The sequence below is a fragment of the Cavia porcellus genome, unplaced genomic scaffold (genome assembly GCF_034190915.1).
Source record: "Cavia porcellus strain 051 isolate PalLab524CR breed Dunkin Hartley unplaced genomic scaffold, mCavPor4.1 scaffold_30, whole genome shotgun sequence".
Classification (NCBI taxonomy): domain Eukaryota; kingdom Metazoa; phylum Chordata; class Mammalia; order Rodentia; family Caviidae; genus Cavia; species Cavia porcellus.
In genome coordinates, this window is record NW_026947513.1 from 33191856 (window position 1) to 33204076 (window position 12221).

The 12221-nt window shown below is 40.3% G+C and overlaps 1 protein-coding gene across 2 annotated transcripts in view; it reads left to right on the forward strand.

Annotated features, from left to right (window-relative positions):
- Polr2b (RNA polymerase II subunit B) overlaps window positions 1-12221 on the forward strand; it is a 41629-nt gene that overhangs the window by 27795 nt on the left and 1613 nt on the right. For both annotated transcript variants that reach the window (XM_003471679.5, XM_063240734.1), the window contains 13 exons: window positions 1232-1375; window positions 1604-1743; window positions 1850-1961; window positions 4477-4631; window positions 5382-5580; window positions 5953-6121; window positions 7655-7751; window positions 8524-8618; window positions 9360-9610; window positions 9691-9780; window positions 9997-10104; window positions 11015-11128; window positions 11490-11650. In XM_003471679.5, coding sequence (XP_003471727.1) covers window positions 1232-1375; window positions 1604-1743; window positions 1850-1961; window positions 4477-4631; window positions 5382-5580; window positions 5953-6121; window positions 7655-7751; window positions 8524-8618; window positions 9360-9610; window positions 9691-9780; window positions 9997-10104; window positions 11015-11128; window positions 11490-11650 — 1835 coding nt within the window. The remainder of the gene's footprint in view (window positions 1-1231; window positions 1376-1603; window positions 1744-1849; window positions 1962-4476; window positions 4632-5381; window positions 5581-5952; window positions 6122-7654; window positions 7752-8523; window positions 8619-9359; window positions 9611-9690; window positions 9781-9996; window positions 10105-11014; window positions 11129-11489; window positions 11651-12221) is intronic.

Below are 12221 nucleotides of genomic sequence, written 5' to 3' on the forward strand. Positions count from 1 at the left end.
AAGAATGTCAACTGGGTTTGAGCCTCAAGAGGAGAGGCTATGACTTCCCAGGGCACAAAAGTTTACAAATCAGAAACTATGCTGCTCCAATTGAGTTAGGCAGATTGGTCTTTCTACATACCCTTCTCTGCATATTGCAGAGGTGCTTTCTAGCCTCCTAGCTAAGCCTAGCTCACAGACTCACGTAATTCCTGCTCTTCTCACCATCACTCATCTTTGAGCCACTCCTTTCTTCATGAGTTAATAAATCCTGACTAAAGTGCTGGGACATGGCCTTTGTTCTGTAAATCTTCACCTGGAACAGACTGCAGAACCCCTTGGCAACTCATAACTAGGTTTTAGTGTTTTTTTTTTTTTTTTTTTTTTTTTTGTCTTAGTGTCTTTATTCTAGCTTTGGGTGCACTAGAGGTGGTAGATTAAAATTAACTTGCTGAGATTCCAGTAACATTTCAGTGAGATTACAGATACAAACTTTCTGGACTGTGAGGTGGACAGAAAAAGAGATTACAGTATTTGATGCCCATTACCTCTGCATTAGCTAAACTGGGCCCTGTCTCCATGTACTAATATGTGCAGAGCTGGCTAAGCTAGTTCTTTTTCCTTTAATTGTGTCTAAGCAATTAGGGCTAGTGGAGGTACTGATGTATAATCTTTAAAGCAAGCCAACAGGGGAATGGAGGCTTATTAACAGGTATGTTGAACTTCAATTGCCTATGTTTCTCATTCTGTATTATTTAGTGATATTATCTTGTTTTTATATGTTGTATTGGTGATAGATGTTTGCATCTGTATTAGATTTAGAGGCCTTCACCTAGAAAAGGTACTGGGAAGGATTAGTGGTTCTTCTGTGGTTAAGGGGTGAGATCTGGTAGAATTTAATGTCACACTCACTGCCCAGCTCAAATGACGAGTGTCACAGAACCTGAGGTGCCAGATACAGTAGAGAACAAAGTGATTTTAACAAAGGAGGCTCCTGCCCTTGTGGAGCTAACATTCCAGCGGTGCAAGACAGGCTGTAAAATGTTTTCGGTGCCGTGCTAGAACTGTGCCTCCCATCTTTCCATCCCTGTAGTAATAAGGAGCAGTTAAGCTAGGAGGGTGAGGAAGATTGTGTGAGGAAAGTCAGAAAGAAGAGGGCTTAGCACTCAGTGGGTCTTATGCAAAAATATGGTTTTGCTCAGTGTAACAGTGAAAATCTTGGAGATGTCTAAAGATTTGCCTTTTCTCCCAGGTGTTAAATCGCCTTACTTTTGCATCAACTCTTTCTCACCTGCGTCGTTTAAATTCTCCTATTGGTAGAGATGGCAAGCTGGCCAAACCGCGGCAGCTACATAACACATTGTGGGGAATGGTGTGTCCTGCCGAGACCCCAGAGGTGAGGTACCAAAATTTATGTTCAGCTGGAAAAGTTTGCCAGAGATTACTTAAGCATAATTACTTTAAGTTGCAGTTTTTTTAAATTTAAGTATGCATTGTGGCTTACAAGTAAGGTATTACTTAAAATTTTGTTCTTAGAGAATGAATCTTGAAATCAAATTGAAGGATGTTGATGAGAATTTTCATGAGCATGTAAAAATGAGCGTAACCATTTGGTCTTTCCTAGGGGCATGCGGTTGGACTTGTGAAGAATTTAGCCCTGATGGCTTACATTTCAGTTGGATCTCAGCCATCTCCAATTCTGGAATTTTTAGAAGAGTGGAGTATGGAAAATTTAGAAGAAATTTCTCCTGCAGCTATTGCTGAGTGTGTATAGATGGAGTTTCTTTCTTTCTTTTTTTTTCTTTTTTGATATTTAGTTATAACTTAGTGAAGAATTGCTAATGCAGAATGCTTTGGTTTTTTATGCTAGTGCAACCAAGATTTTTGTTAATGGCTGTTGGGTTGGAATACATAAAGATCCTGAACAACTTATGAACACCCTACGGAAACTGCGGCGGCAGATGGACATCATTGTGTCTGAAGTAAGAATCTGTGTGTGTGTTTTTCTTTTTTATAGTGCTTGGGGGAACAGTCCTCAGCCTTATTCCTACTAGGCAAGCACTGTACCACTGAGCTGTGTCTCCAGACAGTAGGAGTCTTTGTTAAGAAGACATCGCTGTGCGTGGTGGCACACACCTGTAATCCCAGCACTCGGGAGGCTGAGGTAGGAAGATCACTGTGAGTTGAGGTCAGCCTGGACTACATATTGAGTTGTAGTTTAAGGCCACCCTGCACTACGTAGAAAGACCTTGACCCAAACCTCCCATTCCCATAGGAGTTTTATTATTCCTTACAATAGGGCTTTTTGTTGGTACGGGGAACTCAGGCCCTTGTGTTTTCCCGGCAGGTGCTTACACCACTGAGCTATACCTCCAGCCCCAACAATAGGAATTTTATTGTCCTGTTTGAAGCATGTGAGTCTGAATGGGTATTTTTTTTTTTTTTTAACAGTACTAAGGGCTTTCTACTTGTTAGGCAGTTGCTCTACTGCAGAGTGATAGCCTCAGACGTTTTTCTTTTTAACATTTTTGAGAGGGTCTTGCTATGATGCCTAGGCTGCTTTTGAATTTGGTGTCCTCCTGCCTCAGCCTCAGGATTGCTGGAATTACAAGTGTGTACCATCATACCTGGCTGAAAGCAATATCTTTTTTTGAATTTTATTTATTTATTTAGGTACGGGGGATTGAACTCATGACCTTGCGCTTACTAGGCAGGCACTTATGCTGCTGAGCTAAATCCCCAGCCCCTATTTTTAGTTTAGTTTAATTTACTCATTTATTTGGTACCAGGTTGCTGGTACCATGATGTTGCTGTTTTCTTGAATTTTAGAATGCCACTGTGGCATTTTAGTTCACAGACTGTTTCCTGTGGATAGGAAATGGCTAGGAATGTGAAATGTTTTCTTGCTTGGCTTTGTCTCTTTAATTTTGGAGCAGACTTTGGTGTTGTTGATTACAGTCTTTTATGTTTTAACCAAAATGTTTTCCTTTTTAAATAAACCAATTCGTTCATTAATGATAAGATCCAGAAGTGATTTCACTTTTTAAAACCCTCTGTGTGGAGTAATTACCAATCTGTTTTTCAGTTTCCCAGTTCACTGGCATTTTGTTTCTTTCTGATTTTGCAGTGCTGGCAATTAAACCTAAGGGCTTGCATGTGAGCTGCATCCCCCATATCTGTCTCCCCCATCGCCTCCTTTTTTTTTTTTTTTTTTTTGGTACGAGGGATTGAACTAATGACCTTGTACTTGCCAGGCAGGTGCTTGTATCCCTGAGATAACCCCCCCAGTCCACCTTTCTTGGTTTTTTTGAGACAGTGATCTTGTGGTAGTCCTCTTGTCACAGTTTCTGAAGTGTTGGAATCATCGGTGTGTGCCACTGTACCTGGCTTCTATCTGTTTTTTAAAATTGTATTTTGACCTAAGATCTTACTAAGTTGCTCAGGCTGGTCTTGAACTTGGTATTAAATTTCCAAAACAGTTTTGATATTTTCTAGACAAGCATGTCCATGGCCTGTATAATGTGAGTCATAAGTGCAATTTTAAAGAAGTTTTAGTAGTCATATTAAAAGAGTAAAAGAGAAATGAATTAAAATAATTTTAAGAACATAAATGACCTGATATGTCTAAAATATTATAATTTTAATTTAAAAATTAAGGCTGGACGTGGTTTACACATGCCTGTAATCTCAGCAGTTGGCAAGACCGAGGCAGGAGAGTATTCATAGGGAATTCAAGGCCAGTTTGGGCTACAAAGTAAATTCAAGGCCAGCTTGAACTGCATAGTGAAACCCTGTCTCAAAATGAACAACAATAACAAAATATTAATGAGCTGTATCTTTACATTTTATTGGTATTCTTTTGGATCCTTTGTGTGATGTATATGTCAGTACATGCCAGAGAAGAAAGGCCACATTTCAGGTGTCCAACAGCCATCTGTGGCTAGGAGCTACTGTCCTAGATCATAAAGGTCACTGAGAGGCTTGCAATTGAGGAAGTACCATCAGGGCAGGGTGATTCAGGCCTGATTATTGAAAAGCTGCAGAATAAAGTGAGAAATCATCAAAAAATAGTGTTTGTGTACATTGCACTTTACATTAACATAATATGACATTACTCCCAGGTGTGAGGGGCTGGTTTTGTAGTTACCAAAGTCAGATTCTTTTCATTTATAGAATTTAAAATGATACCTAAGTGGTATAACTTAGAGCACTTAAGCGGTATAACTTAGAGCAGTGGTAACTGTGATTGTCTGTTTTATTTGGTAATTGGTACTACTGAAGTTCAGTTACTGTTTTGTTTGTGTAGAGATGGGGTCTTGCTGTGTCATCCAGGCTAGGCTGAAATTTCTGGGCTTGGTAATCTCCCCGCCTCAGCTTCCCAAGTGCTGGTGCTGTGGGTAGGCACCACTGTGCCCAGCTGAAATTTTGTTTTTAGTACATCTGCAGTGATATAGAGAAAATAAAAGTTCATGAGCTTGTTTCACCTTTTATGTGTAGGTTTCTATGATCAGAGATATTCGAGAGAGAGAGATTCGGATCTACACAGATGCGGGCCGTATTTGTAGGCCACTTCTCATTGTGGAGAAACAAAAGCTGCTTTTGAAGAAGAGACATATCGACCAATTGAAAGAGAGAGAATATAACAACTACAGGTAAAAATGTACTAAGATGTGTTCATTCAAAAAATTGAGACAGACTTCTCAGTTCTAAAGTTAAGTATCTAAAAAAAGGCTACAACTCACTGGTTTTTCATATAGTCACAAATTTTACAGCTATCACTAGTGTGTCATTCCAGACGCACTGGCATTAGTAGTCACGTTGGTTTTGCTTAAGCTTTGTTACCATATAGTAGATTGTAGGATTTTAAATATGGTAGTTTTGTGGTGTGTTAAAAGTCTAACAGCAAAAATAAATAACGTATGTAAGTGTAAAGTATGTAACTAATAATACGTGTAGTAATAGGAATAATACGGTAAACAAATTTAATACAAAGAAGCACCTTAAAATTTTTTTAGTAATATATAAATGTATATCTTTATTGTAAAAGATGTTTAGCACCCAGTTCAGGTTCTCTTATTAGGAAATACTAGTAATGGTTGTTCACATGTTCCTCAGTATCTTACTCTGTGTGTTAGATACTCTCACCTCATCACCTCCACAGGTATAGTTTCTTTAAAACAAATCAAAACAAACCAATGACTGTTACAGGATAATAGTTTAAAGCATTTTTTTGAGACTCAGACTGGTCTTGAATTCACAGTGATCCTTCTGCCTCAGGCTTTTTAAGAGCTGGGGTCCAAGGTGTGTGGCACCACGCCCAGCCTTAGAAATACTTTTTAATGGAGTAGGAGACCTCATTAATTAAAATACTGAGGAAGTAAGGAGATTTCATTCTGTTTTAGCTGGCAGGACCTTGTGGCCAGTGGGGTGGTAGAGTACATCGATACTCTGGAAGAAGAGACAGTGATGCTTGCCATGACTCCGGATGACTTACAGGAGAAGGAAGTAGCTTACTGCTCCACGTATACGCACTGTGAGATTCACCCGTCCATGATCCTCGGGGTCTGTGCGTCTATTATTCCTTTTCCTGATCATAACCAGGTTTGTAGATGCTTTATCTTCTCTTCTTACAAGGAATTGGGGGAAGTAGTGAAATTAGTGTTTAGTCTAATGTCATTTTAAGAGAAAAACCTTTTGATGAAAAGGTTATAAACCTCCACAGAATCAGTAGTTTTGCTTGCTGTTGTGTTTCTTTGTTAAGAGCCATGCTCAATTGTTCTAAATGGTTATCACTTTATATTTCAGGAAAAAAAAGTGCTTTTTTCTTTTTGGTTAAAAACCCATTTATTGTTTTTTAAAAGAAAAAACAATCATTTTTTAAAAAGCATATGCTTTTCTGGCCATTGGTCAGAAAAGTCTTTTCTTTAAAGACAAGAAGTTTCCATTGATGGGACCTTTCGTTTCTGCCCTTAGTCCCCCAGGAACACGTACCAGTCTGCTATGGGAAAGCAGGCCATGGGGGTCTATATCACCAACTTCCACGTCCGCATGGACACGCTGGCCCATGTCCTCTACTACCCTCAAAAACCACTCGTGACCACACGCTCTATGGAGTATCTGCGGTTCCGAGAGCTGCCAGCAGGTGTGTTCTGTGTGCTCTGTAGTTTTTAAAGCGCTGCCACCGGGTGTGGAGGGTTAAAGATGCAGATGGCAGTTCCTGTTCCCCCAGCATTTCTACTGTGGTGGGGAACATGGACATCATAAAAAGGTGAGCATGGGAAGTGTGACGAGGGAGGCGCGAGGTCCTTGGGGCCTCGTACAGTGACAGCAGTTACTCTTGGAGGAGTAGAGCCATTTCATGGGGAGGTGGCACTTTAGACTGGGTCGTGTTCGCGAGGCGTGTATTTGTCTGTTAATTGCATCTCTAAGGTTGAGTCTAACCCTTAGACAGCCTGTGAGTTGCATGTTAATGTGTGTGAATGTGTTCACTGACCCCCACTCATGTTCCATCACTATTTCTAACGTTGAAGCTTACTTTCTTTTTTTTCTTGCTTTAAAACTTGTCACTTCCCTGATAGTCTTTTTTGCCTTTTTTTCATTTTTATCGGTACCAGGGATCGAACTCACTACCGCCTGCTTACAAGGCAGGTGCTTATGTTGCTGAGCTAAATCCCCAGCCCCTTCTCTGATAGTCTTATCAAAAGTAGTTCAGTAAATTGTAGTCGGAAAGATAATGCTACTTTTTTTGTTGGCATAGGGAGCGAACAAGTTAGTACCACTTTCAAATCTAAACTGGAAATCAGAATGCAGGCAGCTGGGTTTTCAGCCTATTACTTACCAATTTTTTTTTTTTTTTTTTTTTGTACCAGGGATTGAACTCATGATCTCACACTTGCCAGACAGGCGCTTATGCCACTGAGCTAAATCCCAGCTGCTTACCAATTTTGAGGTCATAGTTAGTTCTTCCTTAATTTGTGAGAAAAACAGAGCTTGTTTTGTTTTCTTGAGATAAAAATCTTCCAATACGTTCCAAACTGACCTTGAACTTGTGGTGATCCTCCTGCTTCAGGCTCAAGTGATAGGATTATAGGCATGCACCACCTTGCTTATATTGTTTAAGGAATAATAGTTTAATAATAGGGTAGAGCTCTCTCCCTCTCCCTCCCCCACCCCCAGAAATTAAATTTAGGACCTCATACTTGTTAGGTAGGCACTGTGCCATTGAGCTAAATCCCCGGCCCTCTTTTGTTTTTTTTTTTTTGAGACAAGGTTTTACCATGTAGTGCAGGCTGGCCTTGAATTTGCTTATGTAACCCAGACTGACTCAAACTCATAGCAATTCTCCTGCCTCAGCCTCCTGAGTGCTGGGATTATAGGCTTGTGCCACCATGCCCGGCTCCACAGGGTTGCTCTGGATCATGACGTGGTTTAGAGAGGTGCTGTAATGAGGTGGCTTCTGTGACATCACTGATTGTAAGATTGGGCTATATTGGGAATGACAATTACAGGACTATGTGTAGGAAACATTTGGAGGTGTAGACTTTTTACTGTTACTGTGATAAAAACAGCTAAGCATTTGTGGCAGATATGATCGAATAAAATAGATTTAAAGGAAGGGACAGGTTTCTTGGCTTCCCAGGTGACACTTTAATGTGTGCTCTTCAATTCACGGCAGGTATTAACTCCATTGTGGCCATCGCCTCCTACACTGGGTACAACCAGGAGGACTCTGTCATCATGAATCGTTCAGCTGTAGACCGAGGCTTTTTCCGGTCAGTCACTTACGCAGTTTGTCAAACACAGGATGCCAGTTTTTTAATACAAGAAGTTCTTTAAAAATGAATTTGACTGCCCTCTGCCAGAAAAGGAGGCGTTGCAAGTATCCAGTCTGGTTGAGTGGACCCTGCATCATGTGTCTCCTTGGATTTTCAGATGCCAGTATCTTGGCTTGGGTCTTTTGCGTTTAAATAATTTAGAAATGTCTACAGACAAAATCATGAACCTGTCATTTTGGAACCCATAAATAACTGCTGCTAGAACTACAGTGTGCTCCCATTCCTCTTTTCTGTTATTCTTCACTTTGCTTGCTTTATTGATACAAAGATTGGCCTCAAATGCATAGTGCATAAAGATTATTTAAAAAATAGGAAATTTTTAAAAAGGGAGATTTGGAGCAGAGGATTCTCCCCTGCGTAGTTGCAGGGGCCAGCTCCAGTGCCAGGCGGTACCCATCACAGCTTAGTGTACGAAGCCCACGGGAGCTGTCCAGGGGGGCCTGGGGTGCCACCTCCCGGGCTTGTTAGGATGGAAGAGGCTGTGAGGTTGCGTGGGAGCTCTTTCTCAGCTTGCCCGAGTCCAGGGCGGTGAGAAGTGAAGTGCCGCATGCATGGCCCACTTAGCGTTTAGCTTCCACCCTTCATACAGCTCCTTGTTCATGTTTAGGTGTATCTCAGCTGTCAACAATGAAGAGTTATTTGTTGGTATATACTAAGCCCTTTTATTAAAAGAAAACAGAAATTACCTTTAGCACCTTGTATTTTTTAGGTCTGTTTTCTATCGCTCCTATAAAGAACAGGAATCTAAAAAAGGATTTGACCAAGAAGAAGTTTTTGAGAAACCTACACGTGAAACATGCCAGGGTAAGTGTAGAATTCAGAGGTAGTTCTCTTAAGTAATGTTGCCAGGTTGTACTTTTTGCCTTGTTTTTTTCTGTAGTGTTGGGGTGTGTTTTTGTGTCATTCTTAGAAATTGTGTGTAAGAAAATATGTGATTTGCCAAGACTCCTTGCACCTTCCATGAGTGTTCTTGCCGCAGACCTTCCCTCTTGTTCGGTCCTGCAGTGGGAGAAAACGTAGATCAGAGAAGCTGTGTTTATTCTTGTTCTTCACATTGTACATTTGCACAAGAGCTCTCCTTTGCCCCCAGACTGTGATATAGCCATATTTATTTGGCCAAAGTATTGGTAAACATTTTAAAAATAAGAAGATAACCTAGCATTTGTTGTTTGTTCTAGAAAACTGAAAATTACATTTTAATTGATACTGAGACATTTAAAAAGTACCTGTGCAGTAGGATGTGCCAGGGAAATGGGTATCTCTGCTGCGGCTTCACTACCAGCAGCATTATAAGAGGGATGTGTTTTATTTTTTTGTCTCTTCTAGTTACTCCAGTTTTATAGGGTGGTCCTGTGCAGTAGTGGCTTGGTGTGAAGGGGAGATAAGATTGCACAAGATGAACTTGGCAATTGCTATTGGAAGATGCATGCAGAAGGCACACGTGTGTGTGGTTTTCAGTCTTCATGGTGTGTGTGTGAAACACATTCTTAGTACTTCCTGTGTGGGATGCTCATTCCAGAAGCTGCCCTGTGTGTTTCTTCATAGGCATGAGGCATGCCATTTATGACAAGCTGGATGATGATGGCTTGATAGCTCCAGGGGTTCGTGTGTCTGGAGATGATGTTATCATAGGCAAAACGGTCACTTTGCCTGAGAATGAAGATGAACTGGAGAGCACTAACCGACGCTACACCAAGAGAGACTGTAGCACTTTTCTCCGGACCAGCGAGACAGGCATTGTGGATCAGGTTATGGTAACTCTCAACCAGGAAGGATACAAATTTTGTAAAATAAGGGTGAGTATAACTTATCCGCTTCATGTAAGTGGCTTCAGAATGTAAATTGACTTCATTTAACCTATTTTTTGTGACCTCAGGTACGCTCTGTAAGAATCCCACAGATTGGAGATAAGTTTGCTAGTCGGCACGGTCAGAAAGGGACATGTGGTATTCAGTACCGGCAAGAGGTAGCTGTCTGGTTTTCTTTACTCTTAATCCAGAGTCTTATTGGCTATTATTTAAAATCACAGCCTAATTTTATTAACTTTTTAACTAATGAAGAAATAAACATACCTTGAACAGAATTTAAGACATAAACAATACAATTGAGAGATGATGTTGGTCCTAGTTTTGTAGCTAAGAGATTTTAGTATCTTTTAAGTCTCTTAAAACTTTGTTTCTAGGATATGCCTTTTACCTGTGAAGGTATCACTCCTGATATCATCATAAACCCCCATGCCATCCCTTCTCGTATGACTATTGGTCACTTGATCGAATGTCTTCAAGGGAAGGTAAGAAATTGCTCTGAAATGGCATTTCTTTCAAAATGATAATTATTTCCTCTCATATTTGATGCAGGCTGTTTGTTAAAGCTGGTATGGTTATCTTCAAATTGGTTATGATTCTGCTTCTCCCTTTTTTTTAATTGAGAATATTTGCAGTTATGGCCAAGACAGGTATACTACCTACAAGTTCTAGATACATACATGGTTATCTTATTCACTGTTTCTTTGCTATAGTTACTTCACTGGTGCTTAGTTCAGTATGAACTTAATTTTATAGGTATATTATCAGCTAAGCATATTTCAGTGGAGGTTTTCATATTTTAAATGTCTTGTTAGGGTAGAATGGCTGTCCTGTACCATGTGGATAGTTTGATTTTGGGATATTGAACTGTCATTTTCCTTTAGCCATCAGAATAGTTTGGAAGTCTTGCTGTCTCTATTCCTGATTCTTTGTCTTTTTCGTTTTTATCGGTACCAGGGATCGAACTCACGACTGCCTGCTTGCAAGGCAGGTGCTTATGCGGCTGAGCTAAATCCCCAGCCCTGTTCCTGATTCTTTGGCTAGCTTTTTATTTGAAGGCTTATAACTGAGTTTTTCATTTTTAGATAAATTATTTCAAATAAAGTTTAAATATTAATAAACTGAGCCTAGTATATTATAGCTTTCCTTAATACAGATTTTTTTTTTTTTTTTGTCTTTTTCATTTTTATCGGTACCGGGGATCGAACTCACGACCGCCTGCTTGCAAGGCAGGTGCTTATGCCGCTGAGCTAAATCTCCAGTCCCCTTAATACAGATTTTAAGTTCAAAATTTTCCCATTTGTAGAAGGATTTTAATTAACTGTTTGTTTATTCAGATGTAACTTCTATGGGAAAACAGTGAAACTGCATTTTAAAGAATGTTTTTGTTTCCAGGTCTCGGCTAACAAGGGTGAAATTGGTGATGCCACCCCATTTAATGATGCTGTTAATGTGCAGAAGATCTCTAATCTTCTGTCTGACTATGGCTACCATCTCAGAGGAAATGAGGTATACTTGTGCTTGGTGTAGTTATTTGCATTCTTTTTTGTTATGCATGTGATTTTTACAAAATGAACCTTTTACTGAAATGTAACACATACTTTAAAAGTGTACAAATCGTAACTGCACAGCTTGATGAATTTTCATAGTGAACACACCCGAGTGACCAATACCAGGGTCCTGGAAGGAGCCTTACCCAGACCCTTCATGCCCCTGTGGTCACTGCTGTCAGCACACACTCCCCACTCTCCTCGCTGCTGATAGATTAGTTTTGTTTGACATTTATGCCTGGAATTAACAGTATGTGCTGATACCTTTTGAACTTGTTTAATGTTTTTAGTTCTGTGTTTCACAGTCTGTTTCTCTTTAGGTCCTCTACAATGGGTTTACTGGTCGAAAAATCACATCACAGATTTTTATTGGCCCCACCTATTACCAGCGTCTAAAGCATATGGTGGATGATAAAATTCATTCTCGAGCCAGGGGACCTATTCAGATCCTTAATCGACAGCCTATGGAGGGCAGATCTCGGTGAGAGAGCTGTGTTAGCATCATTGCTGTTAATTAGCCTGGGCTGGTTTTTTTGTTTTTGGACTGAGGATTGAACGTAGGACCTTTGCACTAAATTGTATCTTCAGACCCTTTTTAGTTTTTAAGATAGGATCTGGGTTGCCCAGGTCAGCCTCAAGCTTATGGTTCTCCTGCCTTAGCTACCTAGCGTGCTAGAATTTTAAGTATGTGCTATATAATGCCTGGTGGTTGCCTTCTGTTTTATGACTTTCATAGCTGTTGATGATCATTGTTTAAAGCTTTTGATTAAACAGGGATTGCCATTCCTTCGTTAGCTGCATTATTTATTTGTCTTTTTTGAGACGGGGTCTCGCTATGCAGCTCAGGCTGGCCTCGAGCTCACTTTGTAGCCCAGGCTGGTCTCGAACTCGCAACGATCCTGATCCTCCCACCTCAGCCTCCCGAGTGCTGGGATTACAGGTGTGAGCCACCACACCTGGCTAGCTGCATTATTTCTAAAATTGTTTCCCCAACTAGTCACTTGGTGATATGTGTCTGTTTATCCTGCCTGTAATAAAGGCAAGGTAAATGT